Source organism: Lissotriton vulgaris, chromosome 4_1 (genome assembly GCF_964263255.1).
Source record: "Lissotriton vulgaris chromosome 4_1, aLisVul1.2, whole genome shotgun sequence".
Classification (NCBI taxonomy): Eukaryota; Metazoa; Chordata; class Amphibia; order Caudata; family Salamandridae; genus Lissotriton; species Lissotriton vulgaris.
This window is the reverse complement of record NC_141691.1, coordinates 1,117,331,934-1,117,358,314: the sequence shown is the minus strand read 5'-3', so window position 1 is coordinate 1,117,358,314 and position 26,381 is coordinate 1,117,331,934. Positions and strand designations below refer to the sequence as shown.

The 26,381-nt window shown below is 38.7% G+C and overlaps 1 protein-coding gene across 1 annotated transcript in view; it reads left to right on the top strand.

Annotated features, from left to right (window-relative positions):
* LOC147722959 (dynein axonemal heavy chain 5-like) overlaps positions 1-26,381 on the top strand; it is a 1,378,573-nt gene that overhangs the window by 1,295,081 nt on the left and 57,111 nt on the right. Inside the window, exon 76 of the mRNA XM_086965349.1 lies at positions 23,593-23,814. Within this exon, the coding sequence (XP_086821475.1) occupies positions 23,593-23,814 (222 nt within the window). The remainder of the gene's footprint in view (positions 1-23,592; positions 23,815-26,381) is intronic.

Sequence of the window (26,381 nt, the reverse complement as noted above, 5' to 3'; positions counted from 1 at the left end):
AATGCTAATTCCTAACTATATATGGTCTATAACCTATGTTTTTTTCAGTGAATTTCATTGGTTTTTTAAAAGCTAATATCTGTAGCTGTAAAATGTATTCTTCTTTAAATCTTAAAATATATTTTACATGTTTTTTATACAATTTAAAAAAAAAAATGTTTGTTTCGCTCCCAGTCCGCGAACCGGTTAGCTTCCCGTTAGCTCAATTTGGAGCCGCGACTCGGTCCGCGAACCGGTAAACGTTCCGTTTGCGTAACTGTTGCGTTAGCATGACGTTTTGCGTTGTCGCGTAATACGTCATTTGACGCGCCAAGTTAGCGGACCCGGAAGCGAACTGGAACGCGGCGCAAAGCGCGAAGCGTAAACACAGCAGGTCATGTGACTCGGTAATAACACTTTTCATTGGTTCATTTCACTTTTGGTTTCCTAATGATGTAATACTAGGTCATGTGATCTAAAATTAACACTTTTCATTGGTTTAGAACTTTTGCTTTTCCCAAATGATGAAAACCCCTCCTTCTTTCCTCACTCTGACTTTCATCTTGGTGAGAGAAAGACCCTTTATTAACATTGAGATATGGCTTCATTAGTAGCTTCAGCTGGTTCTACCCCACCACCTCCACCAGATCCAAGGAAGAGAGGACCACCTGCTGAAGTTATTATACAACAAGAAGAGGAAGAACAGGAAGAGGAGGAAGAGCAGGAAGAGACACTGTTTTTGCCAGAGGAGCCCAGGAGGTATAATCGGAAGGAGAACTATATTTGGCAATTTTTTTAATTTCCTGAGGGCCAAAAGAAAGTAAATGCACGCTACGTGTTTTGCCGTATATGTAAAGAAAGACTGTCCAGGGGGACTGATAAAAAATACAGTTTCGGCAACTACACTATGCATCGGCATATGAGTAGGTGGCATCCTAACAACTATAGTGCTGCCCAGCTACGTGACGAGCAAGAAAATCCCCCTGCGATGGCCAGAAGATCGGTTGTACAAGAAGTGACGGGACCAGAGGCGAGGGAGATGGTCCCAAACATACAAATGAAGTTTGGGGAAGTGAAACAAGTGTGCGTGCGCTGTAATCAACTCATTTGCTACAGAGAAAGTAGCATTACTCTAATTATCAAAGCTATTGATAATCATGTTTGCCCGAAACGCCCCAAACAATAAATTCTTCTTTTTTTTGTTGCTCCTGTTGAGCCCTTTACAATGAATCGTTTTTGTTTTTCCCTCTCCCCCAAAAAAACCAAAAAAATATCAAAATGTTCAGAAAATACAAAAAAAATTAAAAAATGTTCTGAAAAATAATAAAAAAATTTAAAACAACAAAAACAACAAAAAAACGTTCTTTTCAGAACTACCTCCCCATTAAAAAAAAATTGGTAGAATATTTGGAACTCTGCCAACCTCTATTTCTTTTAGTTCGCTTCCCGGTTCGCACTCCGGTACGCGAACCGGGAGCGAATCAAAAAAAATTTTTTAAAAAAAGAACAGTAAGTATAAGGGAAGGAAACAGACAGTTATGTTAAAAGAAAGACAGCTGTAGGGAGTAAACCAAAGATACTGTTACCCGCAATCCACTGCTGATGATGTCACATATTACATCATTCCTGATATGGTCAATGACATCATCAGCAGTGGATTGCGAGTAACAGTATCTTTTGTTTACTCCCTATAGCTGTCTTTCTTGTAACATAACTGTCTGTTTCCTTCCCTTATACTTACTGTTCTTGTTTTTAAAAAAAAATTGTGATCAATCAGAAACAGTAACATTAATAGAGACAGAGTGAGTGAACAAGAGTGAAGAAGTATGAGAAGAGAGGGACTGAGAAAAATAGTGGAAGGAGTAGAATAATTAAGTAATAGAGAAAGGAATGAGGGAAGTAGCAAACACAGGAAAGTAAGGATTAAACAAATGAAGCAGTAGAACTAATAGAAGTTAAATGTGATAGATTAAATGATTGATTCAGGATGACGATAAGGTGTGGCCTCTCCAAAAGTTTGTTTAAGGTGAGGCCTACTCAGGGTTGCATATCAAATTTATGCTTGTTGAAGAATACAGAGGAGATAATACATGTGAAGGCCTACCATTGAAGTAAAACATGTCCACTTCACTCTTAAACAACGGCCAGACCTCTTCTGTGTCCATAGACAGACCTAAACTTCATCTGCACAATGTCATTCGTAAACTTAGAAAACACAAGTAATGTAATTGAAAAACGTGGAGTTTCTTTTGCTCATTTCACAATCACATCACCTGTGTTGCCTTTGCTTAGGTATCTCATAGTGCAGATGTAGTCCAGCATATGAAACAGTACCCAGAAGTGCAGCAGTGTATGCATTAACTTTGATATTTACAGAAGCCTCAGTTTCTCCATGTCTACCTCACATTTCTAAATGTATATCATAAGTACAAAAAGTAGAACATTAATTATACATGTTAAATGGTTTATTTTTGCTGTTCTCAGAATGTATCAAATTTCACTTAAATCAGTGACTTGAAGGTATTCATCAAGTAACAGCGGGGAAAAAAAACACAATCAAAATGATTGTGTTTCAAAAACCCATACAACATAAGAAATCTGAATTCAAAACTCTTTAAAATTAACTTACTTTCCATAACGTCGAAGGATGTCCTATGAACAGCGTACACTCTGTTGTGCTATTAATATTTTCAGCCCGCCACTTTCTGAAAGAAAACCTCCATTGTTTTGAAAAATATGTTACATACAATAAAAGACTTCTCACATTCTACCACATGTTTCCACATGGCCAAATCATGTTGGAGCGATTTACAACTCTTGTAATTCTTGTAATCAAATCCCGTCATTTTCTATTTTCGCAACTTTCAGAAAGAAAACATTTAGATTACTTTCACAATCCTGGACTACTAATATCTTACCCTTCTTGCTCACTCATGTTCTACTTTTCCTATGACACTGATACTGCTTACTATGAAGCAGACTTACTTGCATCAGGTTTATATAGTTGGATTTTTAAAATGACATTATAATTAAAAGTTTTGGACCAATAATCTAGACAGCATTGCAGACTTACATTCCCTCTACTTCATGAACCTTTTGCAATTCCTCAGAGCAAATCCCGAGATTCTTTCCTTAAAATTTTGGTTTTAAAAACACCAGGTAAGAATTTTTAAGGTCATACGGCAATTTTGTTTTTAAAGTTACAACAGAATCGTTGCAGAATGACCAGCCGTTTCTAGACTTTAAATAAGCTGTGTAATGTCCTGATGTTGTTGAAGGACCATTGTGATAGATAATTGCTGCAGTTACAAAAGTCCTTCCTGATATTGACAACTGCGAAGCAACAACATTTTTTATTAAAGTTGTCAATTTTGATCCATCAGGCCTACATCGTTGGATCATTAAAATGACATACTGGCCATATCTTCGTATAAATAATGTTGACATCATTTCAGATTTACATTGGCTACACTCCATGTTGTGATCAGCTGCTTTTACTAGCTTATTAAAGGAGACTGATTTACTGTCTGGCAAAGTTAAATATATAAATCTTTCTGAGTCTACACTAGTAGTACTTGATACCCTACAGTTCTCGCAGTCATGCTGCCATTGATAAGAAAGCCCAAACAGGTGATCTACATCTACACCCTCATCTTGCAATACATCAAGCATATACATTAAAAACTCCTGACAATCCTGCTGAATATTTTCAGAGAAGTCTGTTTGACCTGAACATTCGTCTAATAGATAACGAGCTTCAGACACACTTTCTACTTTTGTCAGTGCTACATTTCTCTAACACAGAATTCAACAAACAGCATAAACTTTGTTCAGAATTGATCACAATCTGTTCCTTTAAAGTCTCTAGTGAAAAGACAACATTAACAACTACATTAGCATAGCAGTTGACACCAGAACTGTTTTCAAATTGAAAACCGACAACATCTTCAACAGAATCCATTTTCTTTCTGCTTACAATTTTCGGTTCATCGACTTTTGGGCTTTTTGCTACAACCTCCCTACTATTACTGATATTTCTTCGTTTCCGGCCTACCACACGTTTCTCAAACAAAGGATATTGAGGCAAATGTGGCGCATACCTATTGTATTCCTTAACACAATCTAGATCTGCACAAATGTTTGTGACATCACAGTCAATCAAGTACAATCCCGATAAAGTTCTAACTCGTGACAATGCCACATATGCCATACCCTCCTTGAACACAGAACTGCCAATATTCACCAATGCACTGTCTACACTTAAACCTTGCGATTTATGGATTGTCACCGCATATGCCAAGCAAACAGGAAACTGTTTACGGCGAACATATAAGTCTTTAACAAGCAAAAACCTAGCAGAACAACGACCAATTAGCTGTACTTCCTCAATGCCATCAAATTTAATTTTTAGAAATTCAATTCCATCTCTACTTCTGTATTTCTCAAAATCAACAACATTACCCATTGATCCATTTACCAGACCTCTTTCAACATGTAAATTCCTTCTCAAAATGATTCGGCAATTTAAACACACGTTCAAAGTCTTTTCAAAACCCGCTGTTTTAGATATAGTCTTCTCTAATGAATCCAATTTAGATTTCAAATTCTCAGACAAAATAATTGTTGATCCCATATGCTCTATTCTGTCAATAGCTTCAAGTTTCACAATCTCTTGCTTTTCTAAATTCAACATTTTGTTGTTGAAGATGGCACATTCTGCAAGAGTTGGCATCAAACATATTCCGGATTTCTTCTCAGTAATTTTCTGAAAAATATTCTCAGGCACAACGTCTTGTTCTGGATATAAATTTGACAGTAATCGTGCATGTAATGCTTTTTTTCCATGCTCGGTCACTTTTCCAATTCTAATATCTTGTAGAATATTCTTGTAATCTTCATCCTTTGCCTGACGCATATTTTCATGCAGTTCAGCATAATTGAAGTTTAACCATATATTGACGTTGCCAATGCTCCCTAGGCACTTCCTGGTATCTTCATGCGAGAGTATTTTGAACACAGGTTGTCCTTTTACTGGTGTCAGCTGTAGAAGATCTCCGAAAACAATGATGTGTTTGCCACCAAATAACACATCATACTCAGTTTTAAGAACTTCTTGCATTCTCAAATGCACAAAGGCAAGCATGACATTGGAAACCATGCTTACTTCGTCAATGATAAGAACTTTCATTTTCCTCAAGACTCTTGAAACTTCACAACAAGCATCCCCAGATAACTTGTGGTATTGTAATTTGTTGTCATGCTCCACTGGCAGCATCAGTAGACGATGCAAAGTAATACCTTTAATGTTATGTGCTGCCAGTCCAGTAGGAGCGGTAACAACACAAGACAGCGATGACTCAGTCCTTTCCTGCAAATAACAAGAAATTGCTTTAATAAGGAAACTTTTTCCAGTTCCCGCTTCTCCACTCACGTACAGTCGGACAGGCTTCAACGACGTACATGAGCACTCTTTCTTCTCATGACTTAATCCATGATCAATTTGCTTGGTAACTTCGTCATATATTTTCCTCTGCTCAACGTTGAGTTGTTTTTCCAAGTCTTCTAAGTTAACCGCATCCTCCTGAGCATGTGCCATGGCTCTTTCCACTTCATTCATAGCAGTGGCAGCTTCATTTTTGATAATAGGTCCTCCTAGTGGATCCTGACTCAATGAAACAGAACTCTGACTGTCCTGAGAACTGTCTCTGGCAATCTCGGCTGCAATCGTTGCTTCCTGCTCAATTTCCAAAGTCAACATTTCTTGATATTTGGGAAAAGCAGGACATTCTATGGTCTCCTTGGCGGCAGTGAAAGAGTCTTCATAACAGAGGAAATCTCCAAGCAGTTCCTCTTCTGCACGCCAAGGCTTGAAAAGTTGCAAAAGCGCTAAATAGAAAAACTCCTTTTTTTCTGGAGATTCGCCACTCAATTTTCGATGGTTTACTAATTGGCATTTTCTTTGCTTGACCAAACATCCCTCACTTCCAATTACAGAATACACTCCTTTCTCAATATCTTCTTTGATGTTCCTCTTGAATATGTAATTTTGTAGAACCTCATACAAACAAACATTCTCAAGGTGACTGCTTCGATTTGGATAATATGTATCCAACATGTTGGTCTTCAAAATGTCGGTACTGTTTGGCTCCTTTTCCGCCAAATACTCAATTTCCCGCACAGGTTTCAGAACTCGATTACGCGTTGCAGCAAGACCAAGACTCGCCCAAACGATACTCCTGGATTTGGCATAAAGACTTGCTGAAGACAACCGGTCAGAACATTCGTAAGCTCCAATTTCTCGATGCGACAACATCTTCAGACTGAAACTGTACAACTTCTTACTGAGGCTCTTTTCATGGGAAATGTCCTCCCACATATCCTTCAATTCTGTCTTTTCTTTTTTGGTGATGTAAGATGTCACATACCGAGCCACAGCCATACAGTTGTCAGCCACGAACTGTATATCCATGTTAGCATTCCACATGGACAAAATCACTGGGTTGTAGTCGTTGATGTACTTGGACTCTTCGTTCCTTTTCAAATTGTATGTATTTTTGGGTGATTTCCTCGTCACATTATGTCGCAGAGAAGACATCAAACTGTTCACTCTTCCTTTAGAAATCACCGGTCGTGGAAAGTTGAAACGACATTTGGTGTAGAACTTGTCCTTGTTTCTGAATTTACGACGACAGTACTTTCCACAGCGATGGCTTTGGAAACGTAGAACTTGTTCTCTTAGGCTTTTCTTCTCCGTTGCGTTTGGAACAGCACATGTAGAATACTGTTCTATGAAATTCATCACTAAGTCATCCGGATCTGTTCCAAATTTAGGTGCATCCTTGATCCACAGCAACATATGTATATGAGGAGCACCTCTTGCTTGGTACTCCTTTCTCCAGAAGAAATCCAACACCTCTCCAAGAGGTGGATTCTTCTTATTTGTGATGAAAGACATCATAGCTTCAAATCTATGATTGAAGTACCTGCATACATTCACTGGATCCAAAGAACACAGTTCTCCAGGTGTCTTGAATTCAATGTTTTCAATATTTCCATTTGCCTCTCGTAGAAATTCAAGTAAGTCTTCCCAGCCATACTCGGCACAGCTCAGAGTGAGGAACCATGTTGGAGTTCCTAAGTTCCTCAGCATACATTTTAAATCACCATGACGACGGTACCAGTATTCATTAGTACCACGCTGACACGCCATGAGATTAATTAGGTGAGAATCCAAAATACTGTCTTGGACATTGACTTTATGCATAAAGTCACTTGCCGAGATGTTTCGCATCTGTATACCACTTTTTAAGATGTGGTTCACTGCATATGACAGTCCAGACAGATCGCTTTCAAACAGGAGATGAAACAAATAGGGAATGCATTGACGAAACCTAGGATCTTCTGCATACAATCGTAAAGTCCGGTATTCAGACGCAGGAATTTGATGAGGTCGCTCATCATATCTTCCTCCTTGACCTGTTGGAAATAGCTGTGGGAAACACCGAGCTTCCAAACTTTCCTCCCAAACACTAATGGGACTCCCTTTGGCTTGTTTCATTTGAAACAACTCAATAGCATTCCCCATGACTTCCTTGGAATGCAAAGGATGAACACTATAATGTTCATATATTTCTTCACTTTTAGAGGCCTCTACTTTCTCAATTTGGCCAGCACACAAATCGCTATCCTCTTCATCACTTACTTCCTCTTCTGCAACATATACATTCTTATAGTACTTATTATTTTTCTTCAAATACAATGTTGCCTTTTTGACTTTCCTAACATCCACTAAATCTTGCCATATTTTCTTATTCTTTGTCCGAACCCCATTAACTAAGATAACCAGAGGTTCCTCTTCCACTTTTTCTACTCCAATTGTGTTAATGTTTTTGTTCAAATCTAGAGGCAAATAAACAACTCTTCCCTTTAATCCTCTCTGTAAATCTGATGGAGGCAACTTCCCTGTCTTTGGCTCCATTCTTACAATAGCCTGAAAGGGATGGATACTTTGAATCAAAATAGATTCATAAGTATTTAAATCCTTCAATTCAGAAGGAATCTCAACCAATTCCAGATTATTATGAACCGCCCTAGCAGGCATCTGGTTTTGGTTTAATTTGTTACAACAATAAGTACACACACGTTGATCCGATCCCAAATCAAAACAATTTTCTACCATCAAGTATGTGGCAAAATCCTTCCATTCACTATTATTTTCCCTTTCACTTTTTGCATATAAATCCACTAACTTAATCTGATTCTTGTAATAAGTGCGTCGACAACACACACAAGTGAAATTAGGCCTCTCACTTGATTTCATCTGAAATGTGGCAATTTCCTTCTGAAAATTATCTGTACTGGAAACCTGTACATTATCTTCAACATTACCCTCTACTTCTGGGTCAATTTGAACATTCTCATCTTTACTTCCAAAGTAACAAAACTCAATTTCTTCACAAATATTCTTGACATCTATTTCAGAACCATGCAAAAGAGCAGCACATAATTGTTTAAGCATAATTGCTGGACTCTTAGCATGATACAACATTCTCACTAATTTCCTCACTTTAATATGATGCACTGCTAGCATCCTGAAATGATGAAAAACACTCTGGCATACTCTCCTGGAAAGACAAGCCAGTGAATGACCACGCAAACCTGTCACTTGTCTCACTCTGCAAGGATCTAATTCTTGCAACAACTTCATTTTCTGCTTGAAACTTTTCTTATTAAATGTCCGTACAAAATCACAAATCAAATTGATGGAATCCTGTCGCACACTGCAAATAGAACTACACTTCCAAATGTACACAGGACCTTTAGGACGTCTTTCTAAAACCTCATTACCTAACACCTCTTCTATCTCTGTTGTCACAAGTTTTTCTTTTTTAACTGGACAACCATCCTTCACTTCATAAGCTCGACCACTGGTGTCAACTGCAAACACCAAATCATTATCCTGAAAATAACTCTCCTCATTAAAAAATGCCTCACAACTTGAACTATGCATCCATTCTCCGGAAAAAAATTCACAAAAGTTACTACGATTAACTACTCTCTTCCATCTACTATTTGATTTGAAATCAGAAATTACCTTGTTTAGTGTCCTAATTCTATTGATTACCAAAATAAACAACTTTCGCTTAATTTCGAAAGCATGATCAATAATTTTCTCTACATTTTTCTTTTTCTTATAAAATGCCACTTTCTGTAGGCCTTTCTTAATATTTTTTAATAAATTAACTATTATCCTGTTGCGGAACATTCGTTTTCGAATGTCCCTAAACTGTTGTTTCCTTCTACTATCATGCACAGAGTTATCTCTTGCTCTAGCAGTAACATTTTTGATTGGTCTTTCCTTTCCATTTAAATTGCTTCTCTTTTTCTGGACTGAAACATTTTCTGTAGAAATACTTTTTTTACTACTAATATTTCTTATGAATGATTTTGTGGTCTTACCCGGAGCTTTCTTGGTGATTTCACAAGTTTTTTTGGGAGAGGACTGCTGCAATAATAGATGATCCTGCTGTCTTTGACGTTTTCTAGCCTTTCTAATTCGATTCTTAGTTGGCATTTTCAAATTTTGAAATGATCTGCAGTTGAATCTGTGGAAAAATATAATAAAAAATGTTATTAACCACTATTACCAAACAGTAAATGAATAACAGTCATAAAACACTTAACACCCTACTTATTATTTAACATAGCAAATCTTTTGCACCACCACTGCGTCACAAAAGTGACGCACAGTGGTACAAAACAGGCATACACCTATGATAAATCTCTCCGTAACATTTTAAATGATTGATTCAGGATGACGATAAGGTGTGGCCTTTCCAGAGGTTTGTTTAAGGTGAGGCCTACTCACGGTTGCAGAAGAGTTTTTAGCTTGTTGAAGAATACAAAGGAGATAATACATGTGAAGGCCTACCAATGAAGTAAGTCATGTCCACTTCACTCTTGAACAAAGGCCAGACCTGTTTTGAATCTGTGGTCAGACCTAAACTTCATCTGCACAATGTCATTCATAAACTTAGGAAACACTACTAATGTAATTGAAAAAAGTGGAGTTTTTTTTCCTTTTTTCAGAATTACATCACCTATGTTTCCTCATTGACTTAAAATGTCCTTAAGACACATAAAAGCGTTTTTTTGGATTGCCCTTGCACCATCTTTGGGTCATTTTTAACATGGCTATGTAACTCCCATAATCAAAATCAAAATTTGCCAAGCACAGGTGGGAGCGTATTTACAAGAAAGTTGCCCCATGGAGAAAGCTCTTCAATTAAAATGGGAAAAATAACATCATAGACACTCAAATGCCTTTTAAATATGCTCCAAACAACCTATGAAGCTCTAGCAGTACATATCCAGAAATGTAATTGATTTCAGAAAACGTTTTTGAACACAACATATAAATCAATTGTATACCTACATTCAAGAGGAAATGACTGAAAATGTCATTAAGACACATAAAAGCGTTTTTTTTGATTGCCCTTGCACCATCTTTGGGTCATTTTTAACATGGCTATGTAACTCCCATAATCAAAAACAAAATTTGCCAAGCACAGGTGGGAGCGTATTTACAAGAAAGTTGCCCCATGGAGAAAGCTCTTCAATTAAAATGGGAAAAATAACATCATAGACACTCAAATGCCTTTTAAATATGCTCCAAACAACCTATGAAGCTCTCTAGCAGTACATATCCAGAAATGTAATTGATTTCAAAAAACGTTTTTGAACACAACATATAAATCAATTGTATACCTACATTCAGTTGGAAATGACTGAAAATGTCCTTAAGACACATGAAAGCGTTTTTTTGAATGCCCTTGCACCATTTTTGGGACATTTTTAACATGGCTATGTAACTCCCATAATCAAAATCTAAATTTGCCAAGCACAGGTGGGAGCGTATTTACAAGAAACTTGCCCCATGAAGAACGCTTTCCATTTAAAAAGGGAAAAATAACATCATAGACACTCAAATGCCTTATAAATATGGCCCAAACAACCTATGAAGCTCTAGCAGTACATATCCAGAAATGTAATTGATTTCAAAAAATCGTTTTTAAACACAACATATAAATCAATTGTATACCTACATTCAGTTGGAAATGACTGAAAATGTCCTTAAGACACATGAAAGCGTTTTTTTGAATGCCCTTGCACCATTTTTGGGACATTTTTAACATGGCTATGTAACTCCCATAATCAAAATCTAAATTTGCCAAGCACAGGTGGGAGCGTATTTACAAGAAACTTGCCCCATGAAGAACGCTTTCCATTTAAAAAGGGAAAAATAACATCATAGACACTCAAATGCCTTATAAATATGGCCCAAACAACCTATGAAGCTCTAGCAGTACATATCCAGAAATGTAATTGATTTCAAAAAATCGTTTTTAAACACAACATATAAATCAATTGTATACCTACATTCAAGAGGAAATGACTAAAAATGTCCTTAAGACACATGAAAGCGTTTTTTTGAATGCCCTTGCACCATTTTTGGGACATTTTTAACATGGCTATGTAACTCCCATAATCAAAATCTAAATTTACCAAGCACAGGTGGGAGCGTATTTACAAGAAACTAGCCCCATGAAGAAAGCTCTTCAATTAAAATGGGAACAATAACATCAGAGACACTCAAATGCCTTATAAATATGGCCCAAACAACCTATGAAGCTCTAGCAGAACATATCCAGAAATGTAATTGTTTTCAAAAATCGTTTTTAAACACAACATATCTGTTTCAGCTTACATGAGAGACCATGGAATGGGCTCCATGTACAACAATAATTTGCGTTACTGCATGCCAGATTTCTACACAGAATATGCATTTACAATTTCTCAAAGAAACAAAATCTATTTGTATATCACTTGAGACAAAGCCACATTTTAAAAACACAGCTTTCTTCATCATTTTCTCCTTAAATTATACTATTCTCTATCTAAATTAAATAAATCTTTTCTCACCTTAGCAAATACTTTTTGAGTTTCAAAACAGTCTCAGAAATACACCAAATTGTATTCAGCAGAACAAAGAGGATGCACTCCAGAGGCTGCAGCTATAGAAAGCACAGAAATGCTGATATTCATTACACATATCTCTCATATTAGCCAATCATAACTCTTCCCTCACTGTTTTCAAATCAAAACCCTTCCCCCCTCTGCCCTCTCTGCCTTTTTTGCTTAGCAACCACCTCCTGAAAGACCTCTCATGTTTGCAAGTTCACACAACAATGTTTCAATTGAACTCTGAACTCTCAGTGCACCTGAGTATCCAGTGCAATCTTTCATTAAATGTTTTTTCCTTGACCATTCAAATTACATCTTTCAAAGAACACATCCATGCACCCTAACTTTCTGTTTTCAGAAATGGAAATGCACCAATCACTGCTAATGAATCATTAGCACTGGAAATCCACAGTTTTTTTTCTTTACAAACTCCTACTGTTTCAACTGCCCTTTCATTACCACACTTCATCTGACTGCAGCCCAACCTTCTCTCACCATGTTTAATGTCTGGATTGTTGGACATAGTTACATCTACTGGGCTCAAAGGTATGCTGAGAACAGAAATTTACCTAACCTCAATTTACAAGATGTGGAAATTAAGTGGTTGGGCCAAAGAGGATTAAAATGTCACCAATTGATACCATTGGTGAAAACCTTTATGCTTTTGCCAAAACCTGACCTGTTAATTGTGCACTGTGGAGGTACTGATTTGGGCACTTTGACTGGGGTAGGTCTGGAAATGCTTTTAAAGGACACCTTTGAGCAATTAATGGCACTTTTTCCTCAAACTGGCTTGGTATATTCCAATATATGCCAAAGACAGAAATGGAGGTGGTCCATCCAATTTTGTCCACAAATTGAGAAGTCAAGGAAGCATGTAAACAAATCTGTTTCAGCTTACATGAGAGACCATGGAATGGGCTCCATGTACAACAATAACTTGCGTTACTACATGCAAGATATCTACAGAGGAGATGGAGTTCACTTCTCAGATGAGGGCAACAGAATTTTCATTTTGAATTTAAGACTGTGCATTGGTACCTACTTATAAGTACCTAAATGTACCATAAACCCAAAAGCTCTTCTCAGAGCTACCCTACATCTGATCACTCACATTTATTATTTTTCTCCAACTTTTTTCTCTAATTTTCAACAAACTACGCTCCCAGAGCGCTACCCGGTACGCGAACTGGAAGCTAACCGCGCAAAATTTAAAAAAAAAATGTTTTTTTCCCGCACATATGGTCCTCCTCAGCCACCCTCAGAAAACCTAGGGGGTCAAGATACATCTACCGTGCCCCCTTCTACCCATTCTGAACATTATTTGCCCTCCATCTTGTATCTTGATTCGACCGAAACACAAAATGGTGGACTCCCGTAACGCTGCTGGTTCGCGGACCGGGACGCATACCGGGAAGCGGTCCAATAAAAAAGGTGGGAAAGTAATTCACAAAAAAATGACTGGAGACACTCTCACCAAATATACATTAGCTCATACTACATAACAATCCCTTTCATTTTCGCAAATTTGATTGAAATTCCATTTAGCCATTAAGCCTGTAGACCTCTCTAAATACCGTGAGGTAAATTACTTCACAAAACACATCTAAAGTGTTGGAATTGACAACCAATGAAAATGTTACTTTCATTTTCTACTTTTATTACCTGACATTTGATTGGTTATATACCTGAATATATATAAAGGGAGAGAAGGAAACACAGCCATTTTGACTGCTACTTCTTGTTGTACATTACAATTGAATTATCACTAAACTCTTCAACTTGTTTGTAAAGGTAAGTTGATATTTTTAAAACTGAAGTATATTGTGCACTATAAGTTAATATGGTAAACTTTTTCTGATAGTTATATACTATCCCTCTGTAGTAGTTATAGATTTAGATAGACTTCTCTGTTATAGTTATGGATGGAGTTAGGCTTCTCTTGGTTAAATCACAGACACTTTTTTATATTCCTACTTCCACTCTGATACTATACACTGCCAAAAGATACATTCACTGATAAAAACTGCCTATCTAAAATTAATCCCAACAGTGCCCTATCTCTACTAATATATATTTTTTTTATCCAAATTTCAGGCAAAATGGAAGGCGAACAGAAAGTTGAATTTAAAATTGTCCTGCAAGAGAGCAGCCAAGAAAACATTTATCAAAATGAAAATGAAAATGAATTTATGGATGAAACTAGGGACCAAGAACTACTGCAATGTGTGCAAGCAGTAGATGATCTCCTTAAAAATGAGGACATTTTACACCCTCAGAGACTACAAAGTATATTCAATGAGAATTATGAAATTTCTGACAGTGAAATGTTAGAAAGTTTAATAAATTATGAAACACAATCACAATAAAAAAAATGCTTAAAAAATAAAGAAATTAAAAAATAATCAACAAAAACAACAAACAATTAACATACAGTATTTGAAAAGTCTATCATTCTTTTTTCCTTATAGTACGCTGCCCAGAACGCTTTCCGGTTCGCGGATTGGGCGCTCCCCACGCAAAAAAAAAAAAAAAAAATTTTGTTGCCCTGCTGGGCCCTTTTAAAACCTCCACATAAAACCTAGGGGGTCAACGAGGATCTACTATGCCCCCTTATGGTAATTTCCCCCTTTGTTTTGGCCTCCTCTTGTCTCTCGATCCTACCGAGAGACAAGATGGCGGCCGCTCCGGACTATTTAGAATGTTGACAGACACCGGAGAGGCAATCAGCTTCGCATCGCAAAGTTCCGTTACGCGAAAAGTACGCGAACCGGAGCGCTACCCGGAGCGCTGTTACAGATATATATCTTTTTTTGAACGTTAATTTCTCAAAATCCACTGAAGCACATATATTGAGACCTAGCAAAGGCACATCGGGCTAACAGTCTCTACAATTTTGCCAAGTTTCGTGCAAATCCATTCAGCCGTTCGGGCTAAAAGTGAGGCCAACCGCCCTATGGAAATTAACATTGGAAAAACGCGTTTTGGGACCCCCTTTTTTCTCGGCCCCCCCTTGACGAACCCCCCCCCAAATTTTCAGGGGCTGCTCAGAAACAAAATGTGCCATTTTCCTGAAAATTTCAGCCGATTCCGTCCACAAACGCCAAAGTTATTAGACATAGAATTTTCAAAAATCCCATAGGGAAAAAATCCTAACTATATATACCTACTGGCGACCGCCAGTAGGTAATATATATATATACATATATATATATATATATATATATATATATATATATATATATATATATATATATATATATATATATATATATATATATATATATATATATATATATATATATATATATATATATATATGTATATATATATATTACCTACTGGCGGTCGCCAGTAGGTATATATAGTTAGGACCTAGTTTCCATAGGAAATCCGCAACATTCTATTGGGAATAACTTTGGCGCCTGTTAATAAATGTACGCGATTTTTTCAAAGAAGATGGCCCGTTACGCTCCGCTCCTTCCCTGAAAGTTTCGGGGGGATTCGTGAAGCGGGGGCCGAGAAAAAAGGGGGCTCCCAAAACGTGTTTTCCCCATGCAATTTTCCATAGGACATCTAGACAAGGCTACAGCCCGAACCGATGAACGGAATTACACCAAACTTGGCAAAATGGTAGAGACTGGTACGCAGCAGAGTCTTTTGTTTAAATGGTGTAAATCGCTCCAGTAGTTTCTGAGAAAATCAAATTTGAAAAATATATATATCTATAGGCATTGCACCGTGAGTGCACTGTAAGCTTACTGTACTCTGTACCTTCCCGAGTACGAGCTGCATGCTGATTGGCTGCCACTGTCTGTCAACACTCCAAAACAGAAATTGTTGGCAGACATCTTGTGCTTCGGTAGACTGAGGCACAGGAAAGCAGAAAAACAAATGTGTAGAACTCAAAAGGGGGCAGGGTAGAGTTACCCTGACCCCCTAGGCCTGCTCAGGGGGTCCCACAAGGACCCCCCAGGCCAAAAACAAAATGTTTTTTTTTAAATCGCGGGGTGCGCGCACCTTACGCTTACGGTGCGGTACGCGCAACGTACGCGTACGGTGCGCGCACCCCCGCGCACAAAATGGCACCTATATTGGTAATGTTGTGAAAGTCCCTTTTCATTTGTGACACCTATTGGTAATGTGGATAAAAATGGCGGCCTCCCTGTGTGTCGACAAACACTGAGGAAGGCATCGGCGAAATGCGTCTGTTAGTTTTAGAATAAAGGAACCCGGAAGAACGTCTCTTGTGAGTGCTGGTTTCTCTTCAAATTGGGGGGATTAGAGCTATTATACATTGTGGCTTGCACCGCCACTTTACAAGCACCCACCCATGAGTGATTTCGCACAAGGTGCAGTTGGAGCTTTAATGATTTTGCAAAAAGCACTACCGCACAACAGAATTGCTAGTTTGTGAATGCAGCACGCCGAAGAAGCTCAGCGAAGACCCACTGTGATCGGAAAGATAAGGAAACAGCTGAGCGTACACCGACGTGACACGCAATATGCACAGCCTGAAAATCTGTTTATAAGCGGCTGGGCGAGAGAGACGAATTCGAGGACAATATTCCGGCAAAAACTCACAGAACAGATAAGATGTTCCGTGATTCGGCCCGCCGAGAGGCTGCAAAAGACATGTTCAACAACAACAAAAAACGGAACTACAGAGAATGTAACTGGATCAATGAATCTTAAGTTCATTACTGGCCTCAATAGTTTAATGTTGAAATTCGAGAGATTGTATGAGCGTGAAACACGCATGTGGTGGGAAGCCACTTCACTCCAAAGCTACATCAAAGTGAAAAGGGTGCACAGAGGTTTGAGGGTATACACAGCTCCATCTTATGAGAACCCAGACCCAGGATTATTGACGGAATGGGTAGACCATATGGCACAGTACTGCCAGGGTATGCTAGGCATACTAGTGAAGAATGCATGGAGCGACCGAGAAAAAGCACTCAACGAAATAAAGGAACTGGAAGAAACTCTGTCCAAAGAGGATGACAAAAATAAAATAGACGAACACATGGGGTAAATGAAGACAGGCCTGCTGAAATATGAGAACAAAATAAAACAGAGGAAGCAGGAGAAATTTGAGCGCGACAAGCACGATTATCTTCAGGGGAGAGTGCTAACGTTTGCGCGGAAATTCGATGGGCCCCGTAAAGAATTGTCGCAGAGAACAACTAAAACAGCGACTCCGAGAGTGGAAACGTCAGAATCGGATGTAACAGAAAACGAGTCAGGTGATGAACATAATGGCAATCCAGGAGCTGCAAGTAAAACGACTACTCCTTTTTTGGACGAGTTCCAGATAATAAGACAATCCTGGTTGAGAGGAGGCAAAAACAAACCCCCTGAACAAACCACCGGAGAATGCGGAGATCATGGTGGGGCAGGAAGAGGAAGAGCACCAGCATGGGGGACACCCAAGATGAAATACAACAAGAAGCAATGAACACTACAAATCTTACAGTAGTGAATCTGACCCCCAAAGAATTGACAGACAATGAAATCAAAGTATTGGCATTAGGACTAACATTCTGTCCTACAAGTCACCTAGAGTTTTCTCAAACACGTATTGATCTGTTCTGCTTTATACGGGAATTAAAACTGCATAAATACTTTAAACTACAACCAAATATGAAAGAGACCAAGGCTATAGCACAAAGAATGACTGCGATTGATATGCTAACATGCAATGTTCCAGAAGCAGTAGAACGTCTGCAGAATCTGGATAAAGCATTTGAAAATCCCAATAATTCAGTCATGGAAATGGCACAAAGGGCGATACGTGCAGGAATTGAACAAGGGACACAAGAAAGTCCTTTTAAACCACAATCGATTTTAGTACCACAAATGCCCTACGATGTATTAGATGTGTTTTCAGACTCCATGGTCGGAGATTTGTTGAACTTTAGAGGCAGAAATCAAACACGTATTGGAAAGGAGAACTTGACCAAAGAAGAGAAGGCTGCCATAAAAAATCTAATGGAAGACAAATCAATAATTGTAAAACCTTCCGATAAAGGCGGCAATGTGGTGCTACAAACAAGGACACAATATCGAGAGGAAGCCTTACGACAACTTTCGGATACAAAGTATTATATTGGGACAACACGTGAAATGTACCTAGCAAGTGTGGGCGAATATGAAACCTTGATCAAAACCTGGAATGCCAAAATGATGTTGGGGTCAGAAGAACATCTTTTTCTGAGATGTACCAATCCAATAGTGGCAACATTCTACCACATTCCAAAACTCCATAAAGATGATGTGCACCCACCAGGTAGCCCCATAGTTTCGTCTCAAGGGAGCTTGACAGAACATTTGTCAAGATTCATAGACTATTTTCTTTTTCCTTTTGTGGTGGAATTAAAATCTTATGTGAAGGACACTAAGGATTTTTTGGGTAAAATCTCAGAAATGTCCTGGGATCATACATATCAATTGATGGTATTGGACATCACAAGCCTTTACACTTGTATTAAACATGAAGGTGGCTTAAGGGCCATGCAATACTTTTTGAACAAGATACAATTGTGATTTTCTGAGCATAATGCAATGATATTGGTATTGCTAATAATATTTTCCTGTTTGAGGATAAATACTTTAGACAGGTCTCTGGAACAGCAATGGGCACCTGCTTCGCCCCCAGCTATGTAAACTTCTTCGTAGGCTGGTAGGAGGAGCAGTTGCCCAGGACCCATACAAACGGTAACATGACAGGCAGAGTTATCCAGTGGTATTGTTATATCGACAATCTGTTCATAGTATGGCAGGGCAACATGGAGACAGCACAAGGCTACATCAGGGATCTGAATAAAATTTATGTGAACTTACACTTTTCAGGAACAGTGAGTCCAGTGGCAGTGGACTACCTGGATCTGAAGGTATTTGTAACAGATGGGCAAATACATACTGCATTGTATCACAAGATTACAGCGGGGAATTCAACCCTTTTTTTGCAACTAGCAATCATCTGCCAAAATTGGTGCAAAGTATCCCCTATGGAGAACTTTTGTGATTAAAACGAAATAGTTCACGTTCCTGTGACTCCGAAAAAGCTGCTAAAGAATGTGTACAGATATTCTCAGAAAGAGGGTATGATCACCAGCTCTTAGAGAACACATTAAAGAAAGTAAGAGGCATCCCTAGATAACAATACCAACCCAAAGGGGATTACAAAAAAGACAGCACACAGGAAGGCAAGTTTCGGATGGTTACCCCCTATTCAGCGGAGGCTAACCATCTAAGGCGCATGCTAAAGAAGAATTGGCACATTTTGAAAACCGATAATGTCATCAGCGAGGATATCCCAAAGTATCTGTTAGTAACCTTCAAAAAAGCTCTATCACTGAAGGACAGATTAGTAAGGAGTCACCTTGAGAAAGATTCCAAGAGGATAGTACCCTTAAAGAGATGCGAGGGTTCTACCCATGTGGGAAATGTAAGGCCTGCTCCAACAGCAAAAGGGTCCTTTTTTACAGTTTCCCAGATGTAAAGTTGAAAAGATCTATCACAAAATGTCTAACCTGAACGACCCCTTACGCAGTGTACTGCTTCACATGCCCATGTGGCCTATGTTATATAGGCAGTACAATTCCCCCTTTGAAAATAAGAATTTTAGAGCATCAAAGGGCAATAGGAAAAAAAGATGTGTCGTACCCAGTGGCGAGACACGGAAAAACATAGAGATTTGTTACAGTTCTATGGTCTCGATCACGAACCAGAGACCATCAGAGGGGGTGATAGGCTGAAGAAGCTACGAAGGTTAGAGTCACGTTACATTGTGGACTGCCAGACAAAGTCCCCGAGGGGTTTGAACAGTGGGGAGGAATTAGCAACATATTTGGGTATCTAATGGCTATTAGATAAAAAGTTCTCAAATGGATGTAATACCGCTCAGAACAGTTGACAGTAATATATGAACTACGAATGAATTATGTAATAACACTGTGTTAGAGCATAACCTATAGTACAATTTGAGAAAATTTGGAACATGATTGATTGTCTGAGAAAATTAAGTTTTGAAATTTTGACTCAAATTGTCATTTACATTATGAGGCTTTGTGTATGAATTAAGGGTTTTAGAGAATGTAATTAAAATGCTGGTGATGAACATGAATTACTGAATATAGTGAGTGTCCAAATGTAAAGAAAAGGGACTTAAGCCGATCCACGGCATGATAAATTTTACAAAGTAAGACACAACATGGGTACAGTTCAATCAATGGGCGCATTAAAATGTGCCGATGTATATGGCTCACACGATCGGCGAATGTGATAGTATAAGCAATGAATGTGAAACTTGCTTTCCGGTAACATCGGAGGGTTTTGCTGTGGCACTAAAAAGAATAACTCATGTATAGAAAATTCATAATTGCATATTACAAAATGGTGCATGCATAAAAAAATGTGTGTAAGTTCCCCTTTTCCGTGTTTAAAAGGAAAAAGGGACCTTAGCCTATCCACGGCAGAATAAGATCAAACCAATAAAAAGAAAACACATGCATTGTAACATTAACTGGCGCAATGCATGTTAAACACCAATATTGGGTAAAGAACTGTACGAATAGTCATTTGAAATGCCGATATACATAGAATTTGTAAAATTGCAAATTGTTATAATATGGCAAAGAATTGTAGCAATTGTGTAAACAATCAGTTTGAATTGCGGTAAATGAAAAAAATGCTATGGCAAACCGCGGCAACAAATGAATAAGTTGCATTTAGAAGTACAATTGCATACTACAAAATGGCGCCTATATCGGTAATGTTGTGAAAGTCCCTTTTCATTTGTGACACCTATTGTTAATGTGGATAAAAATGGCGGCGGCCTCCCGGTGTTTCGACAAACACTGAGGAAGGCATCGCCGAATCGCGTCTGTTTGTTTCAGAATAAAGGAACCCTTAAGAATGTCTCTTGTGAGTACTGGTTTCTCTTCAAATTGGGGGGATTAGAGCTATAATACATTGTGGCTTGCCCCGCCGCTTTACAAGCACCCGCCAGTGAGTGATTTCGCACAAGGTGCAGTTGGAGCTTTAATATATATATATTTATGCAGATGAATTTGGTATTTTATTTGTAAACAAAAAGAGAGAGAAGGTATTTAAGTATGTGTAGGGAGGAAACTCCTGATCCCCTGTTAAATACTTTCAAAAACAAATGGAGGAGTACCCCCCGTGAGGCTGTAGTAAAATGAGCCTCGGAAATGAAATGTATTGTGGTGCACGTAGTGCCCAACCAGCCAAGGACAAAAGTAGTCCTTTAAGAAGACCCCTCACTCACCAACCTGGTTGGTGACATGCTTCATCATCGGGGTCCCACCCCGAAGGCCGAGTGCCAACAGGGTGTGCTTCGACACCTGATTACAGTGGAGCGGGTATTTTTCTTTTTATATGTGCAGTGAGATATTTAAAAGTTAGTGATTTAAAAGGTGTCCAATGCTACTCGCTCCTGGACTTTATTCCGGAGTGATTAGACACTGAGTTTAACATTTTTGTAACACCTTTGTCTAGTTAGGTAGGCTGCGGTGTTTAAGACGTGTGGTGTATTAAAAAAGGCACATTTGTTATGTGATTAAAATATAGGTCTACATGTTTCAACCATGTTGATATTATCGGTTTTCGTGAAGGTGATGAGTCTGTAGTTGGATAGTTGCTGGGATTGGTTTTGTAAGGAGCAGAAAAGTCATACTAGTTTAGTGATATGTGGAAGGTGTCCTTCAGAAGAGTGAAACTGATGATGATATGAAAGGATGTAAGTGTATTTGGAGACCGTGAGTTTTCGAAACTTTTTCATCAAGATATGAGGTTGATGTTGATATTGGTAACTTCATGATAACGTCAAGACTTTGGATTCTAAGAAAGTCAAATAAATGCTAAATTAGGATGTGGGTGAGCTGAGAGGAGGGTATGTAGGTTATTTGGGTGAATGTGAGTCCCATGTTGTGTCTGAAGGTATTAATGAAGCAGTGATTGATGCTAGTTGATTTTTGAATAGGGAGAAGCAAGGATGGGTAGTGTGTTGATGTAGTTTTGACAGCCTTTAAAAAGAGACAATCTCTTGATTTTGGCTTGTCATCTGGTCTGAATGGAGAAGCTAGGTTTGGTTCAATGATGTTGCTTTTTGCATGCTTATTGTTTTAAGTTTTACCAAGACGTTGGAGGAACATGTTTTATGCCACTGTGTGTACCACTGTTCAGATGCTTTGCGTTTTCGGTTTTTGGTGTAGAGTTGTTAATGGAGTATGTTAATGGTACAGAGGGCCATGCTGAATGTGTTAGTAGAACATTGATGTCACCTTTGCGGGCAGCTGAGAAAATGAGTACCTGTTGCATCATAATAATTTTTGTAGAATGTTTTCTTATTTTGTGGGACTTTCAATGTTTTTTGTATGAAGGGATGGAAGTTAAACATTTTGAATGGGATTGTGTGGTGGAGAGTCCAATCTGGGGAGTTTGTCATGGGTGTTCAGCATGGTGTAGAGTAAATGATTTGTTTTGCTAGTAGAATGTTTCATTGTGGATATATCAGATTTAAGGAGTTCAATTGTGGAGGAGAGTTCCAACTTTGGTTCTTTTATCATGTTGTTGGAATTTTCTCTTGTGATACTGATGTTCCATGGGTGTGCATTCTGAGTGTGGGGAGTAAATCTAGAATACAGTCTATAGAACATATACATAAATACGAGACATCATTTAACACACATGATGAAAGTGGAATGATTACCCTGGTGGGAATATCCAGTGGACCACTTGAAATGGCACTTGAAAACAATTGTTAGTGAATGGGTTTGTGTATATTATGAAGTTCAAAGACATGAATTTAGTTGAATATTGAAACAGGTCATTAGTATCTACGTTGGTGGATTTAGCCAGTAGAGCTTACATTAGTTTTCTGTTGTGTACACATAGAACGATGTCAGCAAACCTAACTGCCACAATTCGATCTAGGGAAAATTATTTGAAACCCTAACATGGAATTTCTGCCAGTAAGTATAGCAGTGCAGGACATCACATAGAGAACCTTTGGCATCATATCAAGATTAGAAGTAGCATATCGGAGCATCCCACGCCCACTGTGTAAGATCAGCACGATTGACATAATAAGTTCCCACTTTAATATTGGTCACATACATTTTAAATAATGGCAATATCTTGGCGTGGTTTATTACATTTTTTATATTGGTCACCTTTGATTGCAGTAATTACAGGATAAATAATGTGACCTATGCACAACCAGGCATATTTGATTTTTCAGTGGTTGCTGATTTAAACGCTTAAAATCACCTCTTCCAAGGGACTGGGATCTTGCCAATCTATGTGCAATAATGTACCACATGCAATGTCAACTATATTATCTTATTCCATTTTTATTGCATCGTGTACTGCCACCACACTGAAATGTGCAACATGAAGTAGGGGATCAATGTTGCTATTTTGCTGTTGCAAAGGCTTGTTTTAAGTCTGTTTCTCTGAGCTTCTGTTTGCAGTATAACAAAGTTCACACAACAGGTAAAATATGTAGTGGAGAAACGTAAGCATCTAACCAGTGTTTCATACCGCTGTGCTTATTTTTAACAGGGATTCTTGACCGCCATGAGGCAGGAAACTACTCGCATGAATCTCTCCAAAGGGTGGGCTCTGGACAGTGTTGTTTTGTACAATGATGTCACCAAGATGATGAGGGAGGACGTCACTGGGCCGCCCCCTGCTGACATCGGAGGGGTTTACGTCTATGGACTCTTCCTCGATGGTGCAGGCTGGGATCGCAGAAACATGAGGCTGATGGAATCCTCACCAAAGGTCAGTAGCACACCGATTCTGTTGGCATTAACAGGCGAGATGTGGATGTCCCACAATGTTATGCTGATTTTAATTTGCAGTTTAGATTACAGCCATGCTAAGCACCCAGTCATAAGAAAGATATTTCTCTTTACAAACCTTATTGGTTGAAGTTAGCCTGACTTACCCTATGACTGCATGCCACCAAGGCATTGCTTTTCCAGTTTCGGTCTTTCTTTAACCCCTTCGCTGCGGCGGCTATTCCGCTGCAGCGCTAAGGGGGAGGCGGGGCCGCGCAGCGCTCCTGTGCTCGTGACGGAACCGCTTCATCACGGCCCGCAGGTAAGCTGTGCTTGTGACGGAATGGTTCCGTCACGACCCGCCCGCTCTTTAGAACGTCAGCGCAGGTGCGGAATTCACGCTGCGCAGGCGCGGCGAGCGGACCGTGACGGAATTGTTCCGTCACCAGCACAGCCCACCCGAGGCTCGTGACGGAACGGTTCCGTCACGAGCATAGGAGGGGTTAAACAAATCATTGCTTCCATTTCTTAGGGCAACCGTTGCAATGAAAGTGCAGCAATACACCCACTCCCAAAATGCATATACTGTAACATGACTAGAACTATATGCCCTAGTGTAATTCTATCTGCATTGAACTAAAAAAAAATCTGCAGCTTTTGCTCTTCATCTGTGAAAAAGAGTTACCACATAAATCCATCCGATGAAGCAATGTATTTGTGCATGCACCATAGAAGACAAAGGTTAACTGTCAGAGACTGCCTATTGGGTAGCACTTCTCAAATTAGGCATTTTTAGAATGGAGAAGTCTTAAATCTGCTGAATGGAGAAATATCTACAACACTTTTTTGTTAATATGGTTATTTATTTCTATTGTGCAAGTTAGCAACTTAATGGTGTTTGGGCTCTCGCCCCTCTCAGTCGAACGGGGTTTTGTTTATTGTGGCGATAAGATGTAGAAAATCTTATGGGGGCACAACTGTATTGAAAAGGATAAAGAAGTAAAAAAGATTGCACTTTCCTATGTACTAATTTGTACAAATACATACATAAATACATTTTATTTTGTCCCCCACCACCAATGCCCCATGAGTCAGAGTTTACCATAGCTGTATAGTTTTGGTTCCACCTTATGCATATTTCTTCCACCACATCAAATTTCCTGTGTCCATATCTCCCTTTTGTAGGTTTTTTGCATCCCTTGTTTCTACCTTAGTCACTGTTTCCTTTTTTAAGTATTTTTATTTTGAGTTAGGCATGATCACAATAATTATGGCACAGGCTCATAACCAGTATGCAATAACCAAAAACAGTACCAGTAGGAAGTAGATAGATGGATAGAATACATCAAAAATCATATAAGAAGCAACACAGCCAAGAATAAGGAACAAATATATATAAACCTGCTTCCCAACAATTGGGATGGGATGGTGACATCATATTCAATTTGCATACCAACAGTTAAATTATAGACTTTGATTTTTAATCCTGGCGCAGATTCTTTCAAAACGTTTTATGGCTAGAAGGCCTTTATCCTTGGCAATTGCTAGCTCACATTCATATATTTGGCGAATGATTGCCAACCACTCAAATGCCTTCTGGCTGGAAGTGTAAGTCCATGACCTACCTATACATAGCCGGGCAGAAACAATTATGATCAACATCAATAATCTAGAGCTGAGATTGTGTTCCGTTTTATATTCCAACATGAGCTGCCTAGTGGACAGTCGAAAGTCTCAGCCAAAGTGGAGTATTGCTAGCTGAGCTACACCTGCCCAGAATTTTTGAAGAGCAGGACAGCTGGCATATGTACAATATCTGCTGCATAGCAGCCACATTTCAGACATTGAGTCTTATCCGAACCATAGTTCACAATCCATTTTGACATCCGTTTAGGTTCATAATAAAGTATACAAATTATCTTAAACTGTTGCAGCTTTAAACTTACAGAGTGAGCAAAGCAATCAACAATCTCCAAAGCCCTCTCGATCTCTAGTGATGAGATCTCAGAAGTAAGCATCCTGCTCCACTTAGAAGCGAGTAGTGGACTATCATTAGTGCTTTACAGACAGAACCTTTGATATAGTGCACCAATCAAAACTTTTCCAGGTTCCCTAAATAAGTAGGTCAAAATGTCCAATTGTTCAGGATCTATTGGAGCCTTGCACCTCCATAAAATGTAATCCAGCAGCTTTAGATAATTAAAGAAAAACTGATGAGCAAGTTCATAAGAAGTCTGTAGACAGACACATTAGCAAAATCCATTAAGATCATGCAACTGACCTGCGGTCTTCACCCCTAGCCTTGCCCAAGCCTTGGCCATTGAGTCATGGAATATTTTGGAAAATTCTGGATTGCTCCACAGTGGCATATCTGCGTGCAGAGTGGTTAAACAGTACATTGAGTACATTTCCTTCCAGATACTAACAATGTCCCTAATAATGTTAAATCAGATCCATTTGTAATAATGGGGAGCCATATGTCTATGAAGAAAAAACTAATATCAGACCCCAAAGCAAGTTGCTACCCCAAAACGGACGGTTCTCGTTCACGCCCAGTTAACAGATTGC